We start from the raw sequence: 22,477 nt of genomic DNA, 5'->3' as shown, positions 1-22,477 counted from the left end.
GACAGGGTTGTTATGCATGCAACAATATCCAGCAGATAGGCTAACCATGGAAATCGCAGTACTAATGGTAACTAGTGAAATCCCCCTGCATTACCCTAAACAACCTAGATTTTTCATTGAGAAGAAATTGCAGCAAGGAGAATCTTCATCGTTTTTATCCAACTATTAGTATCACCACAATAGCTCCTAGATAAGCGTATTATTTTGTGTTTTTCATCATTTCAAAACTGTAATTTATGTTTACAGCTTTTAACATTTCAACATCCAAAAGGATTAATCTTTACTTCTAGAATATTAATTAGTGATAAATACTGTGCATATATACTTTAAACTTTAAAGAATGATATCTCTTTAACTTTAACCCCATACTTTTCTCTTTGTAATCCATTTGCAAAGATAACAAAGTTCATTGATAAACTTATACTAACAAACAGATCCAGAATTCATTAGAAGAACTTAAATATGTATTTGATACAGATGTGTTGTTCTCTTTCAGCAAGCATACATTTTATACACCAAAATTTTCAGCTCAGAGCTAGTACATGAAGAAACTAGAGTGCTGAATGTATAGGAACCGAAGCATTCTCAATCATGACGAACTGACTATTGTTCTTCAACATGCTATCAACTTCTACTGCAAATTTTTGCATTGCAATTGCTGGCAAGGAAAGTGCCACAGCAATTCCATTCTCACCCTTTTTGTTCTTATGCGGTATGTAAAAACTCATCCCACCAAGGCCATAGCCTAATACACCACTGGGAGGACCACCATAAGCAGCTCTGCCCCACCCGAAATTAATGTCTTCAAATCCGGCATGTGTTAAATCGGATACGTAATAGGTTCGAGCCAGCATGAAAATAGGTCGTCCTTTTAAAACCACAAGGTCAGCTATCGATCTCATGTACTCTTCTGTAACAGCTTCTTTGATTTTCTTTACAAGTCCCAATGCATATCCAAATGGATTCTCACAAAGTTTTCCTGCTGTTGTTATAGCTGCTGGGTTGACAAAGGCATTCCCGTAGTATCCCTTGGGCAGGATGGGAGGATTAAATTTTGTGCGTGCATTGACAAGAGAACAAATGCGAACCTCCTCCTGGGGGTCAAGCTGTAGGGAACAAGTACGACATCTCCATAAGAAAGCTGTGAGAAGCTCGAAGGAAGAACATTTACCAAGGTGTGGAGGAACCAATTGACGGAGGGCACAAATCTCAGGGGGACCAAAGAAGAACGAACGATTAACTATGTTATCCAGATTTATATTGATGAAATCATCTACCTCATCATACTGACTATGCGTGCATGTAACACGGGGTGGATTCCTCGCGTTAAGTAATTCTCTTTGCCAAACTGGAGGAATAGAAGGGGCACTAGCACCTCTAGCAATCTCACCTAAAGCAGACAGAAACTGCACAAGTCCAGCAGCATCACACATAGTATGGTTAATCCGCGAGGCAAATATGAATCCTCCGCACTTGAGTCGAGTTACCTACAGAAAATGACATGGCAATTGACGTGTGATGTTTTAATTGAAGTTGTTGATGTGAATACTGAAGACTCAATCCGATTAAAATCAAACCCATGTCATTTGTACAAAATTTTGTATCAAATTTTTGTACACCAAATATTTTTCAAAAAATTATACTCATATATCGATTTTAGTGTACTACTAAAGCCATAATTAATACTTTAATGTTTTATTCATTTCTTTGTGCAGAGTAAAAACCTGAATATGGAGAAGAGGACAATCTAGAATTCCAAAAGAGTCAGGTACTTCAAAAAGAAGCTCCTCAAAACATGGAAATGGCGGTTCAGGTGCATCACCGAATTGCGCAAGTGTAACATCCGCATCGGCTTCAACGAATATGACTCCTTCCCCGGTGCATTCTACTGCCAGTTTGCGGCCGACACCTTCTCGTAGCCGGCCAGCAAGCGGATAGTAAAACACAAGTGTTTTGGAAAGTGCTTCTCTAATGACTTTCACGGGGTCCATTTTTGGTACATTAGCAAAATCATTTTTCATTGGATAAAATTGGATGTTCGGGATTTGGAAACGAAAAGCATCTTGATCATCAATGTCAGAGAGGGATTTGAACTCGTGTGGAGTAGGTTTTGCGGGAGTTATTAGCTCCGGTGACTGTCTTGTTACTGAGAAAACCAGGGACTGTTGTGTTTCCATCAAATGTAATCGAGATCGAGTTTGAAAGACAGCTTCAAGCTAGATTGGGTTTACAAAAGTTGGAGTAGTAGTAAGTAGACAAGCCAAGTGCATGTATTTATATGTAGGAGTTTTTGGAAATTAACGTGTGAGAATTTATGAACTTGAGGTGTAGAAATACGACCTTTTGATGCTTGTTTTAGTTTATATTTATCTCATTACAAAATGTGCAATTGTTTGTTAAATCGATCGGCATTTTGACGGGAGTGGAATCGTCCGGCCATGTGAAGTGATACTCTTTTCAAGTTTTAACTTTTAACTCCAGCTGCATATACATATACTGATCACGAAGTGAAGATAATCACTAATGAATTAAAATTTTATACTCCAGCATATATCCTAAAATCTATGCAATCTGCAAGATTTTCAATAAAATTGTGATATTTGTAGAATTTCATTCGAAAAATAATACGTTTTGCAACAATTTAAACTATATTTTATTCCAAGACTCCAATGAAATAGAGGACTCCATAGAACCTAACTCATATAATTTAGAAATATTAATTTATTTTTCACAATACTTTTTAGTAAAAGTAAAAATTAAATGCTATCTCTACCACTTTATTAATAGCAGAAACCTCCTTTTAATAATATGCTATGTCATTATCGGGGTATAATACTAAAATAATAATAATAATAATAATAATAATAATAATAATAATAATAATAATAATAATAATAATAATCCGCTTTGCGATATACCTAATATCTAAAATTGTACTCCATCATCTAAATCAATATACCTCAGCTCTCATGCTTAAAATATGGTCTAATCTAATGCTATCATATGTTATCTGTTATAAATATTTTTTATAATAAATAGCATACTACTTTAAATAATTTTTAAATGTTATTTAATTATTAACCAAAATAAAAATTCTAAAATTATATTATAATAAACTATGCTCAATTTAAAAATTATATATATATGTAAGTAATGTTTATTAATTTTATGTTTTTTATTTATAAATGTAATAATTTTTTATTTTATAATATTTTTTAATTTAAAATATTTTCATAAATATAAAAAATAAAAATATTGTCATTAAATATTTTTGATTTAAATACAGGTTTTACTTTCAATTGTATTAAATATAAATAGCTTAAATTAATTTTAACTGTATATTTAAAATTAAAAATAAAATAATATTTTAGATATAACTAATGAATATTGTTAATATGCTCTAAGAGCAACTCGAACCCTATTACCTGTTAGCTAAAATTACTATCAACCAATATATCTATAATCTAAAATTTTGATCACCAAAAGGCTCTTTGTATTAGCTAAAACACTTTATCTCCCGCCATTTTTATGATATTTATCAAAACATGTATATATGTATATGTATTTATTACTTTTTAAAAATTATTATATATTTAATTTTTTTATTTAATTTTAAGTAATATTAACTATAAAAATATTTATCAAAAAACTATAATAAAATCACTTTTAATCAAATTTATTATTACTTATATAATTATTTTAATATAATATTTTATAAAATACTAATAAAATAATATGATAAATTAAATTTAGTTTAATATTTTATAAAATATAAAATTAATGTTTGTTAACCAATTTTTATCATGTTTAAAATATTACATTAATTTGATCAAATATGTTTTTATTAAATATATTTTTTATTTTCACTAAAATTAAATAAAAAAGTATTTAACTTTACTTTGAATTTCTTTAGTAACTTTTTTCACTAAAAATAACCATTGAAATTTATAAATAACAGTTTTTTAAATATAACTAATCATTATAGGTAATACGGTTGAATCACAATTGCTTACATGTTCAATAAATTATAAATAATATCTATATTTTACTGATGTAGATAAGAGATATAACTACTCCCGATACTCTAAATAATCATTATCTAAAAATTTGTTGAATCTCTTAAAATTTTTACTCCAGTGTACTAGACTACTAGCTATATTGGTTAGCTATATTCAATAAAATAATTTTATTATTATTTTTACATACATATATATATATTTATATATATATTTAAAAAATTTATATGTAAAAATAAATTTAATAAATATTTAGTTAAATATAAGTGAAAATATAAATAATATATTTAATGAAAATATATTAAATATAATAGCATTTTAATATTTATTACAAAATAACATATTTAAATATAATCAAACATAATTAATAAACATTACTTATATAATTATTATAAAATATATAATTACATTATATCTATTTGTATTATACAAATATGCAATATATATTAAAATAAATATATTAAAGTTCAAAATATTAGATATAAAATAAAAAAATTAATATATATATATATATTAAGTGTAATATAAATTTGTGTATATATTAATGTGTAGAGTATGTTAATGTTTAAATGAAGCAGCAAATTTGATTGGATGTTTTAGATAATTGATACAAAGACGTGATAGTGAATATGTAAAATTATTGTTAACAGCTTTAATGGTTTGTGGGTATTTTTTTTACCTAATATCTATATGGGGTCTTTTTACGTAACAGATGATCATGGTTGAAACACACCATTATTTGAATTAATTTTTTTTTTGTTTTTATTTTATTTTCTTTATGCAAATATACGTTGATGTTCAATTTGTTGGGAGCTTATTTATTTACCTTTTCAAAAGTTGATTAGATTCCTATTTAGTACCGGTCCTTGATAATTAAATTAAAACTTTAATATTTCTTAGAGGACGTTTGAGTGTAGTTTCAATAATTTTATAATTAATAATAATTTTAATAATTTAGTTCTCTCAAATTTATTAATTTATCAATAATAAATAACTTGCTCCAAATTATTGTGACTACAAATATTTAAATTTTATTTATGAATATAAGAGAGAAAATAAGTTTAAGAAAAAGAGAAATATTTATTTTATTAAACAAATAGTTACATGCACACAAATAAAGAATGTGATAAACCTAAATTTATCTATATAATTAATAAGTATTTTAAGTTGTAAAATATTAATCGCACAGATATTAGACATAGCAATAAATTACTAGTCGGTAACAAACAATTTCATGTTTTCCGTATCTAACATTGCTCGTAACCAAAATTGTTATGAGATTTAATATTCCATAGTAAAATAATAATTAAATAATGATGGAATAGTACCAATATGTCAAATTTCGATTATCGCCATATAATCTAATAATTAGTTTCACATTAAATTTGGTTTGATTCCCCGTAACTCCATATTTATAAAAAAAAAATATTTATTTAGTTTCGCCAAATGAATTTCACTTTAATTTCGATTTCAATTTTCAATAACTATATAGTATAATTAAATAAAATTTATTAGACTATTACTAATAATTAAATACTAAGAACTGAATCTTATTTTATAGTCTATACTATATTATAATGGACGAAATATTAAAAATTTGATAGTCAGCCGGTCGGTACTTATTAAAATTACTTAATTACCCTTAATTAATTATTCTATATCTAATTGGTTGGTTAATGGATTGGTCAATTCCAATTCTTATTGATATTGGAGTCAATTTCCTATATCAATTTAAATTCTATTTTATATTCAACTATATATTATTATTAATTGATATTAAAGTCAACTTCTTCTATCAATTTTAAATTCTAATTCATATTTAGTTATATATTATACTAATTGATATTTCGGACTAAAATAAATTTAAGTAAACTAAATATAATTAGTTGAAGTTAGTTGATATAATGTGCATCGGATTAAGAAAAAAATAATAAATAATACTGATCAATCTAAAAAATTATACTATTAAATTAGGATAAACAAAATAATACATATAAGCATATTAGTCATCCAAAATAAATAAAATATAATTCAACCAACTAAAATAAAATCATATATATTAATTATTCGGGTTAAAATAAAATTATCTCATTGATCGAGACATAAAAAATTAAAATTAAACTAAATTTAATTAGTAGAATTTGATCGTAGTAATAGGATTCAAGCTAAAATAAAATAAAGTAAACTACTAATACGGGATAAATCAAATTAATATCATATTAAGCATAATTCGTATCTTATTAATATGAACCAAAAATCAACTTTTAACAAAATATAATAATTATTATTTTAAAAACACACATAAAATGATAAATAAATTATATCGTTCATGAGTATTGTTGTCTTTTTCAAATACTCTTATAATTTATCGATTAAATAATAAACTCTCTAAAAATTATTTTTATTAAAGTTCCAACAAAATAGAAATATTGTATTTTTATTCTAAAAAAACTATAAAATCGCTACAATATTTTTGAAAACCTATGAACATATACGTATATTAATATAATTATCATGAAGTCAAATTATTTAAAAAGGTAGAAATAAAAAAATTTAATGAACAAATTTAAAAAATTTAATTCAAATTATTTTGTTTAAAAAATTATATAATATTAAAAAAAATTTATACATTCCTAACCTCGCAGATTTTAAGTTAGTATATATAAAAGAGTAAATATCTAACCTTAATTTGTAAGATATCTCATATTGGGATTCCATGCATCTCAAACCTTAATTTGTCGGCTTACTTCATCAGTAGTTTAAAATTTTTAAAATATGAATGGGGCATCTATTCCCTTTCTTGTAAACTACAAATACCTAAATCCGGCCATTAAAAATAATGGAAAATGGTCAATGTCACTGAGACTGTGGAATCAGAATTCGGTAGAAAGTAAAGGTTTTAACGCTATCGAGATGTGTTTGGGTACGATGTTTCAGATTTTTACTTCATAATTTCTGGGTTTGAACCCCGAAATTCAGAGTCACGTTAGATTTTTATTTTGACTGAACGTATAAATGTAGCCAAAATTTCCATAAATTTTATTATTAATTATTATAGATGAAGATCAGAGTGGGTGTCTGTTTGGCAACAGATAATATTACCATATATCAAATTAGATAAATGAGTATATAAGAAGAAATATGATGAAAAGCAGAATGTTAGCAGGTGGGTATATTTCCATTTGTTCTCACCATTTTTCTTATAGACGGGTATATATCATTTCATCTCCTTATTTTTTTATAAACTTTCTTCTTGGTGCGATGCATCGATTACTTTTAATAGAAGAGTCAGCTTGGAAATTAGAAAGTGAATTACGGGAGAAATATCCCCATTCTATTTGTTTAGATTCTGAGGACAGAATCCTTTTAAGGGGGTAGAATGTAACGACTGGGATTTTCGCGAATTAATTATGCGAGTAAAGTGTAATTATATGAATTATGTGTTATTATGTGAGCATGGAAATATTTAAATAAATATTATATTCCAGTTTGATGTGTCAGCTGGTATAAAGAGAATGATTGTGAAGCGTAGTTGAAAATGCTCAGCGTCGGGCCGTCAGTCAGGACGCGACCAGTTACGCGAAGAATGAATATTAGTAAAAAGGAAAATTTTATGATTAAGTATATTTCATTACGATACGTGATATGTGAGTCTATGTTAAGGTGCATGATTATGTGATTATATGCTTGTATGATATTATTTGGAATTTTAGAAAATAAGAAATGCATTAATTGCTATTTATATAGGTTATAAATGCATTCTTATTCTTTAAGAAAAATAGTTTTTAAAATTATTTTTATTTATAAATTTCGAATTTGATTTTATTAAATTCCTAAAATTCTAAGCTATTTTATGATGTCACTCTTGTAATTTATAGATTTATGATTTTATTTATAAAATGTATTCTTTGTAATTAATTAGATTAATAATTATTAGATTACCTAACTGCCATTGCATGCATTTCCACTCACAATCTAAGAGAAGGGTAGTTGTGTCATTAACCACCCCACTATCTCATTTCAACTTAGCCAAATGGTCATATCATCCTTGCATGCATTTTGTGCTAGTAGCGAGAGAAGGATAGATTGGTAATTTCAAAACTCCACTAACTTGTGCACATGGGAGAATCAAATAAAAAGCTTGTCATTTTACTCACCACTTCACTCATCTCATTTTTTTCCACTCTCTCCCCTCTCTTCTCTCTTTTCTCTCTCGGCTCTCTCCCTCTCTTTCTCTTTCTCTCCCTCTCACCCGAACTCTCTCTCTTTCTCTATCCTACATGCAACACCCAATTCTAACTCAAATTTAAATATCTTCCCATTGATCTTCATCATTTTCAATCCTCTTTCCATATACTATTTACATGTAAGTGTTTAAGGGAGTTTTTGCATCAACATCTCTTGGTTATATTTAAGAAAATATAATTTTTTAGTGTATGACCTTAAGAGAGAGTATGGTACATAAGTTATGTGATTTTCTTGGTTTATTTTGGAGATAGGTTCGACTTTTGCTTTTAAAAAGGTGGGTTTTAATTTTGATTCAAAGTTTACAAAGGGTTTTGGTTCAAAGATTTGGTTTTTGGTTCGAATGAATGAGTTTTGCAAAAGGGTTTTAATTTTCGATTGGTTTTGATGATATATATAAACCTTTGTTTTTGAGTTGGTTTCCTTGCATGCATGTAAAGTTCTAAGTGTAATCAAGTTATATTTTGTTTGGTTTGGAAAGAAGATGGGTTAAATGATTAGATCATGAGTTTAATTAAATTGGATTTGTGATTTAGAGTATTGCATGTCGATTCTACAAGTTGTTTTGTTGTTAATTGGGTTATTATTTAATTTAGAAATAGAATTTGGTTTATATTGGATATGTGAGTATATAAGTATGAATAAGTTAAGTTTTGATTATTAAAGCATGGATTTTATTCGGTTTTCAAAGGAATAAATGATTGGATTTATGTATGTTAAGATTTTGTTCAAAAATAATATTTTGGTTCGGTTTTTGATTTAAAAGAAATGATTTCAAGAAGTGTTCTTGATTGTAATGGATTAAAATAGGTTTAAATTGTAAATGGAACCTTGCATGTCGATATTTGATAAATTATTTGTGTTTTATTGAAAAAGCCGAATGGTATATGGTATTAAAAAAGGGTTGATTCAAGTTGTTTGGTCAATTTGATTTTAGTGTCTAATTATATGGTTTGTGTAAGATTGATTTGGTGTTTAAAAGATGTTTGGTTAGTTGCATGTCAAGTTAAGTGGTTGCATGTTGATTTACTGGCTTGGTACCATTTGTTTTGGTTCGAATTTTATAGTTAAAAATGAAGGAATAGTTGTTTGGTTGTCGAGTTATTTAGATCGTGATTGTTTTGTTAAGATATAGATTTAAGTATACAAGTATATACTTGCTATGTGTTATATGAGTACTCCATGATTATGCTTGAATATACGAGTTAAGTATATATGTATATACTACTAAGTGCTATGTGAATATTTTGTGATTATACTCGTGTATATAAGTTAAGCTTCAATGTGACTTGGGATAATCGTTAGACGTTCAGAGAATGTCGAGTGCGAATAAGTATCTAATTAGGGATTATATTTTGCATTGTAAATTCAGATAGCGGAGGCATTCAGGATTGTAGATTCAAATAGTGGAGGCATTCAGGATAGAAAAGGGAAAGGAAACTTAGGTGGCAGTAGTTCAGCTTCAGTAGTTCAGTTTCAATTTCAGTAAAGCAGGAAAGTGATTTAAGGCAAGTAACTCTGCCTTTTCTTATGAATTGATATTGCTAATGCCATGATAAAGTAGTGATTCTTTTTTTTTATACTTGTGATAAACCAGTTATTGATTTCTGAGAAACCCCATTACATTGCCTATTTCCTTTGTCACCCTATGATCTCGTAAACCCTTAGAGAACCTTTATGAATTTCCTTGCGAATGTTTTGATTAACATGAATTCTTCATTAACTTGAATACATTTGTCTTGTTAATTAATTCCTTTATATACCTCAAACTTAATTTCTAGTATTGCTTCAAAAATTCCCTATATTGACAATTTATTTCGAATTCCTTGAACTACCTTTGTTTGAGAACTATACTTTATTTCCATATCCAAACTTTGTAATTGGATGTACGCCATGTACTACACTTGATATCAGATACTCCTACCTTTGTTGATTATCCTTATAACTCTTTTTCAATACTTTCTTCCCTAGTTGTTGAATCATTGGTTCTCATCCCTGATGATCCTGCTTGTGAGAAGATAATTCAATTTCTGATAAAAGTCCCATTACTCCAATCCTCGACTGATAATTTAAATTCTATTGTTTAGAATCCTTGTAATTTCTCCCTGGCATCAGTTTTATAAAAGATAATTGCTCTTTAACAAAAGAATGTTTTCTTGATTTAGTGGATTGTACTCAGACGCAAGTCCCTTTCGCACCAATTGATAGGCTTAAATGTTGCCTATGCATCCCATTATATTTGAGAACCCAGCGAGGTTCGGGATTACTTCGCGGCTGATCACCGGCTATAATCCGTAGCGTCATAAAATGATTTTGAGCAATGATTTGGTTAAAAGTTTTGATTTGAATAATGATGCCATGATACCATATATCTTGTTCCATGAAATTATTATGCTTTTTTGATATGATTTCTGCTATTGAATTGCGATGAATGTCGGCTTTCATCCTATCTTGATCCTTGATTCTTGAAAGCCCAAAACTTTCTTCATAACCTTTATTTAGCCAAAGACAGAAATCTGCCACCTAGAGATTTAAAAGTAGAATGTCTCAGATTTTGCTATTGTTATTGCCTTATAGAACTGCTGTATAGTTACTTGCTGAGCTTTTGTGCTCATTTATATTTGCTTTGCTCTAACCATGACAATTAAGAAAGAAGATGGCCAGACTTAGGCGTTCAACTCGCATGAGCGTTCCTGGCAGTCCCTTCTGTGTCATAGGTTTCCAGATTCAAAGCAGGTAGCAGTGTGTGTGAGCAAGCGTAGTAGTTGGAAGGATTCTTTAAGTTGGTTCAGATACAGTGGGTTATCTGTCGATTCCATTTCGAAATCGAATAAATTTAATTCATTAATATTTTGGGTTGTAATTTATTTATTTTGGTTGGTAGTTGAAATCTTGTCTCAAACTTAATCATGTTTAGATACTGTTAGTATTTAATCGGGGTTTATCTGTTGATATTATTAGTTTTATGGTGTGTGAGTCCTCATTTCCTAACCCCGATATTGAGGTCATCACAAGTTTGGTATCAGAGCTACTCCCTCAATTTCTACTCAGTTCCTCAATTTCTACTTCAATTTCTACTCAGTTCCTCCCGATCTATCACTCTATCTAGTTTGTTTTTCCGAAATCAAAATAAAACAATGATATTGAGTATTTTTCAAGGATGAGAGGTTTTGGTTATGAGTGTGATGAGACAACCATGGTAGAATTGCTTTCGGCTTGTGCTGAAACCGGGAATTTGAGTACACGGAAATGGATTCTATGACCAACAATAAGCAAATCATTAGCTCCGACAATTCCAGACGAGGTTTCTTCATTTCCTACACAACACAAATCCTCAACATTTACAAAACACAAAATGACAAAATAAAATATTAGACAAAACTAAGGGGGTTATAAAGGTTGACCAAAGCTTGAAATGGAAGTGTTGACTTGAAGAGGAGAAGCCATTGAGTTTGTCTTGTTGTAACAAGAAGTGTGTCCGAGAAAGTTGAGTTTGAGTTTAGTACTAGGTGGTGGGTGTGTTGTAGGGAGAGAAACAGAAACAGAAACAGAAAACGTGGGGGCGTGGGCGGTGTTTGAAAAACGTGGGGTGCGGCGTGAGGGAGGGGGGGTTGGGACGAGTAAGGCAGGGGTTGGGGGGTTTAGGGTTAGTTTTTTATATATAATTTTGTTTTGTTTGGTGTGTAATTTTTTTTATAAAATATAATTTCGATCGTTGAATTGTTGTGATAGTAGTTGAATATGATCCGTTAGATATAATTCACACGGATCGCTGACGTGGCTCTAAATACAATTGCATTCGGTCGAATTTAGGAATTTTAATTTAAATATTATTATTATTATTATTATTATTATTATTATTATTATTATCATTATTATTATATAATTTGTTACATGTCATAGATCATATAATATAAATTAATATTTTCCTTACAAAGATTATAATATTCTAAATTGTATAATTTATTTTTGAGAACTCGCTATTTTAAAAAAATTTGAAATCAAGATTTTGATCGATTTTACCATAAATACCACAAATGGGCATGCGATGAAATTTTCTATTACATTAAATTATTATTTTTTGTTAAAATAATCAAGGTATAATAATTAAAATTATTGAAATTTTGCTTATATCATTTTCTTTTAACTGTTTTAATATTTTTACGGTTGGATCGTTCGATATTTATTCTCAATTTGAAGAACATTCTAGTGTTAGGATCAAAATATTGGCTGGCTGTTAAAATAGAAAACAAATACATTTATTTTTTTAAAAAATATTAACGTATCATTATTTTTATTTGTTAATTTAAGAATCAACCAATTGTTTGAATAATACTTCTAACTTTTAGTCCCATATTGATGTGTCAATTTTTTAAAAAATATTTATAAATGATCCCACCGTACAGATGTCAACATCTATATATTTTAGTGATATGACAAAAAGTTTAGAAAAAAATAAATTTATAAATATTGACATACTTACGGTTGGATTATTCATAAATATTTAAATAAAATCAAATCATCAATATGGGAGTAAACACTATTAAGAAGTATTGCTCAAACAACTAGTTGACTGTTAAAATTGGAAACCAAATACATTTAATTTTTTCTAAATTTTTATCATGACACTAAAATATATATATATATATATATATCTTGACATCATTATTGTTGGATTATTCATAAATATTTTTCAAAAATCCGATACATCAATATGAGACTAAACATTATTAAGAAGTACTGGTCAAACTACTAGTTGACTGTTAAAATAGGAAACCAAATATATTTATTTTTTTAAATTTTTTTATCATATCACTAAAATATATAGATCTTGACATCTGTGAGGTTGAATCATTCACAAAAGTTTTGAAAAAATTGAAATATCAGTATGAGACTAAACACTAGTAAAAATAGTCGAACTACTTTAGTGTTACGATCTCACCCCCTAAATTCAATTTGTAAAAATAGTTAAAATTTAAATATTCAAATTACTTACATTTTCCATAAACTTTTTTTTTGACAGTTTTCATATCCGTATGGTTGGATTATAATTTAAAACAAATACAAAATAAATTGAAACTCAAACTATAATTATTAATTGAACCATAAATATTTAACTACCATAATGATCTTTTTTGCAAGAACTAAAATATAAATTTCGTGTAAATTCTCTCCATTTTTTGGCAAGACTAAATTCGACCGAATGCGGCTGAATTTAGGAGCTTAGCTAAACTCAACCGTATATGGTTGTATATAAATACAGTTGTATTTATTCGGTTGTAATTTGTAAGGCTAAATTTGACCGAATGCGGTTGAATTTAGGAATACGACTAAACTCAAACGTATACGGTTGCATATAAATACGGTTGTATTTATTCGGTTGTAATTAGTTAGGCTAAATTCGACCGAATGCGGTTGAATTTAGCAGCACGGCTAAACTCAACCGTAAACGGTTGCATATAAATATGGTTGTATTTATTCGGTTGTAATCAGTACTAAATTCGACCGCATAAATATGACCTTATGCGGTTGAATTTAGCCGCGCCCTTAAATTCAACCAAAAACGGTTGAATTTGATGTCGGTTGTATTTGTGCAGTTGTATTTAACCTTGTTTTCTTGTAGTGTAAATTACGGTATTAATATCATTTATATGACACTTTCCAACTTTAAGTAATAAGTTACATTTTTAAAAAAAATCTGAACGAACTCTGAATCTGATAAGTACCAGAGATAAACTTTTGATATATTACTCGTAATAATTAGTATCCAGTGCTAAGTTCGGGTGGAAGTTAGAAGCTGGGTGCATTGCTAAACTTGAGCGAAAATGCATCATAAATAACGCCAGGAGATTTGTCATTCTTCATCAGGATTCTAGATTTCAGATTATCCATCTCAAAGCCAACATTAATGTTTTTTTCGATCTTGAGATGCATCTGTTAGAGCAAAAGTTTAATATTTTGGCACAGCAAGATGATCTGTATTTATGCGGAGAGACCGAAACTGGTGCCAATACAACTGGAGTGGTTGGAAAGTAGAAAGATTTTCTACCATTGTCACAAATTTAGCAAAAATTTGATACATTATTTATTCTTACATGTCCGCAAATATGCAGTGGATGACATATTCTAATTAAAATCTGATGTCTATAGTTTTGAGGAGACTGTTATTAGAGATAGTGACCTAGAAGATAAACAAATAATTTTACTTATCTCAATCACAACCATAATCTTCTCAGACATGCCCCTTGAATAATAAAATTAGGTGTAAATTTTAGTTTGCACCCCATATTTTAGGCCATTTTGTCATTATGGTTGCACATTATGTTTTATGACAATTTACACTCCAAACATTAGGTTTTGGTACATCTTGCACCCTTTTAACAACTTTCCCTCCAATATCACTGTCAAGTCAACTTTCAAAATTATAGGGTTAAAGTTGGAATATAATATTTATCTCTAGTAATCTAGAAAAATTTAGAGTGATAACTGAAAAAAACCCAGAATCGAGAAGATGGCTACTTTAAAAGCAAAATTGCTAATGTATCACTACTATAAATATGGGATCAGACATCGGTTCATAACCGATGTTAAAAAAAATTTGAACCGATGTCTTCACATGTGATGTTAAATGTCATCAGCCTTTGACATCGGTTAACAACCGATGTCTATTACAGTGCTATACAATCTTATCTTGACGAGATTCGCTAGACGCAACAGAGTTTCCTCCGTATGATGCTGGCTCAACCTGCTTAAAAACCCTTGCTATATCATCAATTGCAACTGAAGGCAGATAGAAGAAGACGGAATAACCTTTGCCAAACATGCCAACAATGACCTCGTTATACTTTTCAGAGATGTGAGATACAACTTGAAGTACCATTTGCACCACGATGTTTAGAGGGGAAATCTTGTCAATTTCATACCACAGCTTTGCCAATTGAATCAACAGCGACTCCTTGTACAAGTCATAGTGTAATGGAGTGCTGCACTTGGACCATCATCTTTCACCACCTCGCCCAACTGTTTAGCTGCATCTGATAGTTTAATGACCACAAATTTTGCTTGCCCGAGAAATTGTTTCACCAAAGGAGGAGCGAGCTTGTCATATCCTTGTGCCGCTTCATCCACCTGCAATCGGCAAATCAACATATACATAAACCATTTAATCCGAAAAGAAAGGCCAAGAGGTTGAAGCTAGAAACATATATATATATACATATGTGCTTCATAAATTTGTAATAGGCTCATGGAACAAACAAGGTCGCTAAAATTGTCAAAAAAAAACAAATAGGCATTTAACTATGTGTTCTGACTATTGGACTATAGACATTTCTTCCTTTTCAAACATAATTTAACTAGTTACAAGTCCTGATATTTCAATCAGAACTCCCAGGGACTGAAATTAAATGTAAAGGCAGTCTCCATAAGCTGCACGAACAATAGATAATAGGTTAATTAAACACAATAGCATAACAAAAAAGAACAGTTTTGAAGTAAGAAACTAATCAAATATAGGATAGAGCTAGTGATCTTATAAGGGTCCTGGCAATCTAATTACAGTCTTTATATTCTCTGTAATAGGTATCAAGACACCAAGATCCATGGCCTCTTGGTGTGTTTGGGTCATAACAGTCTCCCCGGGCTGTATGAAACAAAAATCTATCTTTCCTCCACATGCGAAGTCTATGAATCTCTGAAGTTGTGCATCTTTTGCTGCAGCTGAAGCTACACACCATGTCGGAGGCGGAATCTGTATCGCCAAATAATCTAAATAGTATAATTTGAATGCGTACTCATATTTTCAGGTGCATTTCAAATAATTCATGTTTTAGTATCAAGTAAATGGAGCAAAAACTAAAAGGGAAAGATTGTTAACTTACATCACCATCTCTTTGTTTAGTCAATGTAGATTATTCACAAGTAGACCGTGCAAAGAGACCGAGTAAATTTCTATTTAGTCAATATTAAAAGAATGAAAGATTAATACTCTAAAAAACCAAAAACTTGAGAAGATTGATAAAAAGTCTTGTCTCCAACTCCGTCCCATCGAAACATCAGCTTTAAAATTTTCCCCAACCTAAAAATATAAACAATTTCTTAGTATAATAAATTACATCTACAATAAACTAAAAAGTAGAGCATCCATCTACAATTAATAAACATAACTAACACAAACTCATTACCTTTCATCAAAATATCCTCAATCTCTTTCATCAAGGCCCGAATTAAGGTTTGTGGTTTGAATTTGTGAAACTGTGAGTACTAAATTGTTAGAATACGGTAAATCAGTGTTTAAGATGTGTTGATAGGGAGATAGGAGAGGGAGAGTGAGATGCTGAGAGAGACGAAAGAAAAAAGAGTGAGAAAGAGAGAAAACAGAGAAAAAGCTCGATTTGGAGCTTAATTAGGTCCCTATATCTAAATTAGGGGGTTTATGGGAGGGAGGGTGAAAAAGGAGAGAAAAAGATGAAAGATGAGGGGGATGAAGTCGAGGCTTGAAAGGAACAGCCATGATGTTTAAGATGGAGTCGATGTTTGTGAGAGAAAGCTATAATAGTGATTTGAGAAGAGAGAGAGAGAGTCGGGTGTGAGTAAAGGGGGCAAAGGGGGAGATATTCTAAAAGAAGGGGGAAATGAAAAATGACTTGAAGGGGGGAAATTTTTTAGTTAAGGGGGGAAATTGTATAATGAACTGGGGAAAAAATCATAACTTAAATTTTATTTTTTTTAGAATTGGTTATAAACAGTGACTTGTAAAAATAACCGATGTCAAAGTTCAAAACGTTTATTTGGTATTTCTAATATTTGAACATAGACAACGGTTACTATACGAAACCGACGTCAAAATTCTTATAAACATCGCTTAATTACAAACTGATGTTAAAAAACCTTTTAACATCGGGTGCATTACGTGCCGATGTCTAAGTACCGATTTCGTATGCACTATTTTTAGTAGTGTATAATGCAAGTTATGTGTAATATGTATGGTTATTGATTAGCTATTTACTTGTAGACATTCACATAAATTTGACATAAAATTAAATTAAAATTTTTTTAGACAAGATTTATTATTATCAATTTACTTAAAAATATAACTTAAATTCCGTACAATACACGAATTTTGTTAGTATTTTTATATTTTTTATTAATGATATATATAGTTTAGTGAATGTAAAAGGTAGAAATATGAGTAAAATTTAGGAATAAAAAGGCAGGGCTATTCAAAAAATCCGTCAAACCGTGAATCCGGGCCAGACCACGGCAATCCGAACCAAGAAAAATAAAAAACTTTTAAAATCATTTTTAATGGTTCGGTTAATCGGACCGTTTACGCATAAATAATTTGGTTCTAGTTTTTAATAAATTAAAACCGTTTAAAACAAATCGGACCGTTATATATAATAATATATAAAAATTCTAATATATACCTGTAAGTTTAGATTATAAATTACGGGTTTGTGTATGTGTATATGTATATTATATTAAAAATATCAAATTACTTTTTAAATAAAAACATGAGTTAATCGTTAATATATGGTAGTTATACTCTAATTCATATACTTAGTATTATTTAAATTAAATTAAAGTATGTGAAAGTCATATGTAAACTAAATATTTGTAAATATGTATCATAGTACTTATATGTAATATATAATACTGATATATAATAAATTTTGTATTACATTTACTTAAAAACCTGTTTCGTTGTAAATTTAACAAAAACAAAACAAAAGTAAATTATTATGTTCAAGCCGTGGTTCGGAAATTTGAACCAATCCAATTTTTTATTGGTCTGTTTTTGTTTGGTCTCGGCGTTTAACCGGTCTGATTGGTTTTGATTTTCAAAAAACCATTTTTACGGGTTCGGTTCGAAAAAAATGAGAACCCGGACCAAATTAATCCCTGAACACCCCTAAAAAGAGTTATATATATTCACAATTTTCGAGGCTTAATTTATAAATTTCTTAAAAAAATTTCACTTAAATTGAGAGCATATCAATATACTCTTGTCTTACTTGTTCCCTTGCCCTCAATTTTATGCAACAAAATTCTTTTAATAATCCCACTGTATCATTTTTTTGACAATTATGACTTATTATATTATGAATATTTGTTCTAAAAAAATTTTCGAACGATCTACTTAAGTTATCCAATCGTACTCCACTTTATTCTTTTTACAGATAATATAATCTGCAAACGGGATAATATACTGAAAGGCACATGTCATAGCCTATTTGTTTATTCGATGATTTAACTCAACTCAAATAAGAATGTAACAAGTAAATAGTGGATCTACCGTCAAAGAGATCTCACAAAGTAACATCTGTCAAAGGATTCAGAAACAATGTTCATCTACAGACTTGAGGAATTAATTCACTGGAAGAAGTTCAAGAAATTGATCAAGCCTCAGTGATATAAATCAAGATTGTGGATTTAATCAAGTGACATAGATCTTGTCAGGGTATCAGATAATTACAGGGATTTAATCTGAAGAAAATCAAGTTATCAAAGTCAAGTCATGAAGAAACGTCATGGAAGTTAGTCACTCATGAACCAGACAGTACATCGAGTGTCAACATTGAAATGGTGGAATTGATTCATAATTTTCAGTGATTTTCAGAAGATCTTCAGAAGAGTGGTTGCTGTTCAAAGGTAGTATTAATTCTCTATTAATTAATTAAGACATATAATTTAATTAAGAAAATAAATTATATCTGCAAAGATTAATTTATTGATTAATTGAATTAATTGATTAATTAATTTCGAATTAATATTATTGATTTTCAGAAGTGTAATTGAATTAAAATTAGTTTTAATTCAATAAGACAATTATACTTGAAGTGACATGACAATCCAGATTGTCATACTGATTGTCATGCCAGGTCATTTCTAATTGTCTCACCGAAAGTTCTACTAGCTGTGGGATTGTCTTGCTAGTTCGGGAGATTGTCATACCGAAAGTTCTACAAGCTATGGAATTGTCTTGCTAGCTCAAAGTAATTGTCTCACCGATTATCATGCTAGTTCAAAAGATTGTCTCACCGAAAGTCATGCCAATTCTCAGATAGTCATGCTAGTTCAATTGATTCTGTTGATGGAATTGTTAAAAAGACAAGCAGCAGAAGACATTCATTCAACCAACCAAGAACACAGTAGCCGCAAAAGAAATATTTTATCTCTCAACTCCACTTCAAGATTATCAATTTCTAGGAATCAAAGTTAAATCTAAACCACTAGAAATCATTCTCTTGTTTTTGTGTAACTATCTAGCGGATCAAAATCCCTAGAACTTAATCTCAAATTGCTTTTAGCATTTGATCTTTTTATTGCAAAAATTAGAAAAAGTTCATGTCGAATTTATTGTAGATTTGTGATAATTTATTTGAGATTAATCCCTTGTAAACGATACCGTTGTTGTAACACCTTTCAAGTTTAATAATAGTTTTATTTAACTTGAATTTTATTTCACTTTTTTATTCCGCATTAAATTTGATTAAACGGTATAGTTTGTATTCAACCCCCCCTTCTACAAACATATTGGGACCTAACAATTGGTATCAGAGCCTTCTGATTAACGAACAAATCAAGATCCTAGACTTTTGTGATTTTTCAACTCCTTGAATTTTTATTTATTCAAAAATTCATAATGACTTCACAAAAAGTTGGAACCGTTAAAATTCCAGTATTTGATAAAGAAAATTATATTATGTGGAAGAAGAAGATGCTCTTGTTTTTACAAGTTGCAAATCCCAAATATCTGAACTTGTTAAAGAAGGGTCCAAAAATTCCGATGGTTATTGAACCAGAGGTGATAGAAGATGATGTTGTAATTACCAAAGCTAGAACCTATGCAAAAGAGCCTGAGGATTTTACTCCTGCTGAAAAGGAAGAAGCCTCCTTGGATGCCAGTCTTCAATTAATTTTAGTTGATTCCCTTGATTCCTTGATGAACAGACATGTGATGAACTGTAAAAATTCCAAACACGTCTGGGAAGCTATTGAGGTGATTAATGAAGTCACGGAGGAAGTTAGGAAGAACAAGTTAAAGATCCTAACCTCAGAATATGAACATTTTAAATTCAATCCAGGAGAAGGAATTACTGAAGTGTTCGAGAGGTACAATGAATTGATCAACAACCTGAACATAAATGGAAAATATTATTCAATCAGGGAGATCAACAAAAAGTTCCTTTTAACACTGCCAACTCATCTTGAACATAGAATCACTGCCATAAGAGAAGCTAGAGATCTGAGTGAGATTTCTTTGGATAAACTCTATGGTGTGTTAAAAACCTATGAGTCGGAGCAGATTCAGCAGAAGGAAGTCTACATGAAAGGTAGAGTGGTCAACACGTCTACTGCTCTAGTAGTTGAAGGTCAACAACAACAACAACAATCTCAACAGTCAGAGAGAATGGTACAGTCTTCCAAGGCTGAGGAAAAGCTGTTAGTAGCAGAATATGATCCTCCTACTATAAATCAATCCGGTGATGATTTTTATTCCTTGGAAGAGCTGGAGCAATTGAAAGATGAGTCAATGATCCAGATTGTCAAAAGATTCTCCAATGTCAGATTCAAGAGAAATCCCAAGTTCAAGTACAAGTCAAAGTACAACAGATTCCAGAAAGGTGGATCTTCATCCTCTAACACCAGCAGTGGTGGATACAAAATAGGGATGGTTGATCGGAGCACCATTCGATGCTTTAACTGCAATGAGTTGGGACACTTTTCCACAGAATGCAGGAAGCCAAAGCAAGTAAGGAAGAACTTTTATGATTCAAATCAGAAGAGTAACTCTGAAAGGGCTTATCTGGCAAAGGGAAGAAGCTGGGATGCTACTGATAGTGAAGATGAAGAATTTGAGAATCTTGCTCTTATGGCTATTGATAAAAATACTTCATCGTCAAGAAAAGAGGTAAAGTTTACTGATGCTGAATTAGTTTATCATCTGGGAGGTTCCTTAGATTGTGCTCGTTGTGATAATGAACTGTTAAGTCAGCAGATCAAAGACCTTGAGAAAGAGGTCAATGAATTAAGACTTGTGCACATTAATCAAGACAAATTAAAAAAACAAGTATCTTTTCTAGAGAATAGAGTTAACAGTTATAGACAACTCGAAACTATTCTCAAAGACAAGATCACCGGTCTTGAGACTAAGGTTAAAACTTACTTTAATTCTTGTTCGAAGGCTAAAGAGTTCTACAGTAAGCAAGCTGTTAATCAAACATCTAGAATAGGTTTTGATTACAATGCTGCTATTGGAGAATTAGGCATAAACTCCCCTCCTCATGTTTGTGCTAAAGGTAGGGAAGTACCACATGTGCTTAAGGGTATTGATAAACCCCTCTATAAAAGATCAATTGCTGAACCATTTGATGAGACCTCCTTTATTATTCAAGAAGAAATATGTGCTGAAGATCGTGCTAATGAGAAGGTTATTTCCAAGCCAAGTGTGTCGAAAGTTCCAGTCAAAGTTGTGAAAGCAACTAAGACTAACTCAGACACACATGAGTTGGATAACAAAAATGCCATGTCTACTATGCATAATTTGCCTGTTGTTAATCCCTCTCATAAAGTATGTGGTGTTCCTAATTGTATGTCTTGTGCTTTTAATTTGATGTATGCTTATTTTAATGGTAAGCATGTTTCTAGTGATAATACTACTCCTTGTCAGCATGTGAATAATAGAAAGCATGATAGGTCTAAGACTGCTAGTCCTCCTAAGGCTAGAAATGAGACATTTGTGCTTAAGCCTAAACAGAAATTTGTTAAGGCTGTTTACAAGGTCAGATGTCCAGTCATTGAGAAAGTTGAGAACATTAAAGTTAAAAATGTTCTTTTGCCTGACAAAGGTCAATTCTACAAGTATGACGGACCCAACCAAGTTTGGGTTCCGAAGAAGGTTTAATCCATTTGTGTTGTAGGGCATTAAACAGGTGGAACCAGTAGTGTGGATTCTTGACAGTGGATCGTCAAGACATATGATCGGAGATAGAGCCCTGCTATCAAATGTGGTTGAGAAAGCCGTCCCAGTGGTTACCTTTGGAGATAACAGCAAAGGTTCAACTGAGGGATATGGCTATTTGCAAGCTGGTAATGTTATCATTGAACTTGTAAACATTTTCTGTATTTTTGCTATATTTATATAAGTTTTTATTTCTATTTTCTGTAATTGTAAATATTGTTTGAGGTAGTACAGTTGTTAGGAGTTAACA

General features: G+C 30.2%; 1 protein-coding gene across 1 annotated transcript; it reads right to left on the bottom strand.

Moving 5' to 3' along the window:
* Positions 1–532: 532 nt before the first annotated feature.
* Positions 533–2,177, bottom strand: LOC141721200 (benzyl alcohol O-benzoyltransferase-like). Its single transcript, XM_074524010.1, has 2 exons — positions 1,725–2,177; positions 533–1,487 (listed from the first exon to the last, which is right to left on the bottom strand). The coding sequence occupies exons 1-2, from the start codon at positions 2,175–2,177 to the stop codon at positions 552–554; spliced, it is 1,389 nt and encodes a 462-aa protein (XP_074380111.1). The 3' UTR covers positions 533–551.
* Positions 2,178–22,477: the final 20,300 nt, after the last annotated feature.

The sequence above is a fragment of the Apium graveolens genome, chromosome 1 (genome assembly GCF_009905375.1).
Source record: "Apium graveolens cultivar Ventura chromosome 1, ASM990537v1, whole genome shotgun sequence".
Lineage (NCBI taxonomy): Eukaryota > Viridiplantae > Streptophyta > Magnoliopsida > Apiales > Apiaceae > Apium > Apium graveolens.
This window is presented reverse-complemented; position numbering and strand designations above follow the sequence as displayed.

Excerpts from the sequence above, each read along its gene's own strand:
- LOC141721200 (XM_074524010.1), bottom strand. The coding sequence starts at position 2,177 with ATGGAAACACAACAGTCCCTGGTTTTCTCAGTAACAAGACAGTCACCG. Across the intron at positions 1,488-1,724 it reads GTCCTCTTCTCCATATTCAG|GTAACTCGACTCAAGTGCGG; the intron begins GTTTTTACTCTG and ends CATTTTCTGTAG.